Here is a 5146-nt window from a genome sequence, read left to right on the forward strand (position 1 = left end):
AGAGCACATACAAGATCACATGGTACAGCACACGCTAGATCACATACAAGATCACATGGTACAACACACGCTAGATCACATACAAGATCACATGGTACAGCACACGCTAGACCACATACAAGATCACATGGTACAGCACACGCTAGAGCACATACAAGATCACATGGTACAGCACACGCTAGATCACATACAAGATCACATGGTACAGCACACGCTAGATCACATATAAGATCACATGGTACAGCACACGCTAGAGCACATACAAGATCACATGGTACAGCACACGCTAGATCACATACAAGATCACATGATACAGCACACGCTAGATCACATACAAGATCACATGGTACAGCACACGCTAGAGCACATACAAGATCACATGGTACAGCACACGCTAGAGCACATACAAGATCACATGGTACAGCACACGCTAGATCACATACAAGATCACATGGTACAACACACGCTAGATCACATACAAGATCACATGGTACAGCACACGCTAGAGCACATACAAGATCACATGGTACAGCACACACTAGATCACATACAAGATCACATGGTACAGCACACGCTAGAGCACACACAAGATCACATGGTACAGCACACGCTAGAGCACATACAAGATCACATGGTACAGCACACGCTAGAGCACATACAAGATAACGTGGTACAGCACACGCTAGAGCACATACAAGATCACATGGTACAGCACACGCTAGAGCACATACAAGATCACATGGTACAGCACACGCTAGAGCACATACAAGATCACATGGTACAGCACACGCTAGAGCACAAGATCTTTTCTGTCTTTTCTACCAAGCTTATCAAAACGTATATTTTTGCAGCACTGAAAGTAAAAGTGCACAGATTTTTTCTCTAATGTTGACTTCACAGGATGAATGTAATATAAGAGTGATCAGATCCAGTCAGTCATAATCCGACTCAGATGAATATATATATATATTATCTAAAAGTAGTCCAATTACGGTTACTGTTATCCAGTTTGTTCAAAAGTAATCTAAAAGTAATCCAATTCAGTCAGAAATAATCCAATTTGGATTAATGTAATCAAAAAGTAATCCAATTCAGAGTAATGTAATCCAATTTGGATTACTACCGACTGAATCAGATACATTTTTAGATAACATTCACATTTAGATAACGTTCAAAAGTAATCTAAATGTAATCCGATTCAGTTGGTAGTAATGCTATTCATATGAATGTGATCTAAAAATGTATCTGATTCAGTCGGTAGTAATCCAAATTGGATTAATGTAATCTAAAAGTAATCAGATTCTGAGTAATGTAATCCAGTTGGTTTAAAAGTAATCCGATTCAGTTGGTAGTAATCCTATTCGTATGAATGTAATCTAAAAGTAATCAGATTCAGTCGGTTGTAATCCAATTTGGATTAATGTAATCTAAAAGTAATCCGATTCAGAGTAATGTAATCCATTTGGTTTAAAAGTAATCCGATTCAGTTGGTAGTAATCCAATTCGTATGAATGTAATCTAAAAGTAATCAGATTCAGTCGGTTGTAATCCAATTTGGATTAATGTAGTAATCTTAAAGTAATCTGATTCAGAGTAATGTAATCCGATTCGTAGGAATGCAATCTAAAAGTAATCGATTCAGTCGGTCGTAATCCAATTTGGATTAATGTAGTAATCTTAAAGTAATCCGATTCAGAGTAATGTAATCCGATTCGTAGGAATGTAATCTAAAAGTAATCAGATTCAGTCGGTAGTAATCCAATTTGGATTAATGTAGTAATCTTAAAGTAATCCGATTCAGAGTAATGTAATCCGATTTGTAGGAATGCAATCTAAAAGTAATCGATTCAGTCGGTAGTAATTCAATTCATATGAATGTAATCTAAAAATAATCCGATTCAGTCAAAAGTAATCTAAATGTAATCTGATTCTACAGTATGTATAGACAGTATGCAACATATATAGTCTTGAGTAGTTTAAGATTTACTAACTTCAGATAAAATTTGATTTGCAAGACCGGGTAGGAATCTGTTAATAGAAGTTGCTTCTGTAATATACAGTTTTGAAAAATCTGAAAGGATCTGATTAGGTCTTAACTTGAGACTCAAGATCATGTCGACATCAAGTGATCATCATCTGTGTGTCCCGCAGGCTGATGTTAAAATCCCAGGACTTCCTCTGAAGATCGTGATGGAGGCCATACAGCAGGCCACAGGTACGCCTCGCTCCACGAGCATCATGGGACACACAGTGAGTGTTTGACGTGACGTTTCTGCCTTCTCTTCCAGTGGCCAAAAGAGAGATTCTAGGCATCATGAATAAGTGCATTTCCAAACCCCGGAGCTCCAGGAAGGAGAACGGGCCGGTCGTGGGTATGATCAGTGATGGCTTCCTCCTCTGAGTGTGGTTTGTGTTTCTCTGACCCCTCTGTGACCTCTTGTCCTCAGAGAACGTCAGCGTGCCTTTATCCAGTCGAGCTCGGTTCATCGGCCCTGGAGGATTTAATCTGCGCAGACTGCAGGCTCAGACAGGTGAGGATGATGATGATGATGATGATGATGATGATGATGATGATGATGATGGTGGTGATGGTAGGGATGGTGAAGATGATGATGATTTTGATGGTGAATATGGCTGCATTTTTTTTTTCTTTGTAATGTTATATCAAGAAGGTACAAGATTATCTTCAAAAGTAATCTAAAAGTAATCCTGCAAGGTCAAAAGTAATCTAAAAGTAATCCTGCAAGGTCAAAAGTAATCTAAAAGTAAATCAGTTCATCAACACGGACTAGGATCATAGTCAGACTGATGTGTGTAGCTGATGTGTGTGTGCTCTTGTGTCCGTCAGGTGTGACGATCAGTCAGGTGGATGAGGAGACGTTCTCAGTGTTTGCGCCGACACCCAGTGCCATGAGCGAAGCCCAGGAGTTCATCCGTGACATCTGCAAAGATGACGTACGTGTGTGTGTGTGTGTGTGTGTGTGTGTGTGTGTGTGTGTGTGTGTGTGTGTGTGTGTGTGTGTGTGTGTGTGTGTGTGTGTGTGTGTGAGTGTGAGAGTGAGTGAGAGATTCTCCCAGGAGTTCATCCGTGACATCTGCAAAGATGACGTACATGTGTGTGTGTGTGTGTGAGTGAGATATTCTCCCAGGAGTTCATCCGTGACATCTGCAAAGATGACGTACGTGTGTGTGAGAGAGAGAGAGACTCTGACGCTGGTTGTGTGTGTGTGTGAGAGACTCTGACGTTGGTTGTGTGTGTGTGTGAGAGACTCTGACGCTGGTTGTGTGTGTGTGTAGCAGGAGCAGCAGCTGGAGTTCGGAGCCGTTTACACCGCCACCATTACAGAGATCAGGTAGAGCTGCTTCCTCTCTCTCAGTCTCTCAGGCTCTTCATTGGGTTGAAGCTGATTGTGTGTTTCAGGGACATTGGTGTGATGGTGAAGCTGTATCCCAACATGAGCGCCGTGCTCCTGCACAACTCCCAGCTGGACCACAAACGGGTCAGAACATTCACACACTTTCACACTCACATTGGGTTCACATCCGTACGGTTGGTTCATGTTGAGTTTCCTCAAGGAAAAGCTGTAAACTATACAGTCAGTCGCTGCATTACTGTAATGTAGTAAATGCAGAGCTCGATATGATCCGCTGGGAAGTGTTCTGAAGGACGTGTGTGTGTGTGTGTGTGTGTGTGTGTGTGTGTGTGTGTGTGTGTGTGTGTGTGTGTTGTTTGTTTGTTTGCAGATCAAGCATCCCAGCGCTCTTGGACTGGAGGTCGGCCAGCAGATCCAGGTAATGACCAGAGCTCAATCATTCATCGCTCATTAACGATCTTCATTAACGATCTTCATTAACGATCTTCATTAACGATCTTCATTAACGATCTTCATTAACGATCTTCATTAACGATCTTCATTAACGATCTTCATTAACGATCTTCATTAACGATCTTCATTAACGATCTTCATTAACGATCTTCATTTATGATCTTCATTAACGATCTTCATTAACGTGTCGGCTCTTGCAGGTGAAGTTCTTCGGCAGAGACCCGACGGACGGCCGGATGAGGCTCTCTCGTAAGGTCCTGCAGTCTCCAGCTGCCGCTGCGGTGCGCAGTCTGAACGACAGACACAGCGTCTCTATAGGAGCCTCCGGCCAGAACATCCCTGACCCCTAGAGGACACTTTTCTACTCTGTATATTTTATAATAAACACTCTTATTACATGGACTATCCTCACAAACACTGCTTGGGCTTCTGCTTTACATACAGAATATATCCACACACATACACTCACATGTGAAAGTGTTCATATCTGACCTATTTCAGATGAGGAAGAAACAAATCACACACACACACACACACCCACACACACTGTGATTGTCTGTCACCAGAGCTGGACAGTAACTCGGCACATCTGGAAACTTTAAATTTAACATCACTCCATCTGAAAGACAAATATCGTACTTTTTACTCCACTATAAAAAAAAGTGGAAAGTCGTTTCTGTCGCATCTTTGAAAGTCAGTGGATGATTTTTTTCTTCTTTAAAAGGTGTTTGGGTTTTTGCAGAAAGCCTTTCAGGAATCACTCTTGTAGAGTCTCGTGAAGTTCAATGATTTCACAGCATTTATTAAACACTGATTTATAGTTTAGAGCAAAATGGAAGAAGACGGATGTCCAAATGCTCATTTAGTGGAGTATTCACATAAACAAAGTTGATTCTGTCTTCAGTGAAGGTGAACAGTGTGAGAATATCAGATGTGTATCAGTGTATTGGATCCGTGCATTCGGCCTTAAAGTGACAGCAGCTTTGTAACTTTTCTACAAGTATTTAAATGAGTTTAAGTTAGTCGTCTGCTAGTGTGTCAGATGGAGCGTCACTGACTGGCTTAAACCATGATGGCATAATGTGCATTTATACAACTATAATACAATAATGCGGCGACATAAAGAAGGGCATTTACTTTTGATACTGAAGTACTTTTGAAAACAAGTACTTTTACTTAAGTAAAAATCTGTTTTTACAACTTGTAGCAGAGTAATATTTGACCAGAAGTGCTGTTACTTTTACTCACGGTACATAGATGCCTCATTCGACCGATCGGCGCCATCCGCACAGGCACTAATGAGGCATCTATGTACACAT

At 41.1% G+C, this 5146-nt stretch overlaps 1 protein-coding gene across 2 annotated transcripts in view; it reads left to right on the forward strand.

The window, feature by feature from the left end:
• The window catches only part of pnpt1 (polyribonucleotide nucleotidyltransferase 1, mitochondrial), a 31370-nt gene extending 27128 nt beyond the window's left edge, over positions 1-4242 (forward strand). Inside the window, exons 21-28 of one of the 2 annotated variants that reach the window (XM_067421431.1) lie at positions 2152-2215; positions 2289-2372; positions 2448-2531; positions 2849-2955; positions 3301-3353; positions 3422-3500; positions 3745-3792; positions 4028-4242. In XM_067421431.1, coding sequence (XP_067277532.1) covers positions 2152-2215; positions 2289-2372; positions 2448-2531; positions 2849-2955; positions 3301-3353; positions 3422-3500; positions 3745-3792; positions 4028-4177 — 669 coding nt within the window. In that variant the 3' untranslated portion in view covers positions 4178-4242. Of the gene's footprint in view, positions 1-2151; positions 2216-2288; positions 2373-2447; positions 2532-2848; positions 2956-3297; positions 3354-3421; positions 3501-3744; positions 3793-4027 lie in introns of both variants that reach the window. The other variant, XM_067421430.1, reaches the window with a different exon arrangement.
• Positions 4243-5146: the final 904 nt, after the last annotated feature.

This window comes from Pseudorasbora parva, chromosome 17 (assembly GCF_024679245.1).
Source record: "Pseudorasbora parva isolate DD20220531a chromosome 17, ASM2467924v1, whole genome shotgun sequence".
NCBI lineage: Eukaryota > Metazoa > Chordata > Actinopteri > Cypriniformes > Gobionidae > Pseudorasbora > Pseudorasbora parva.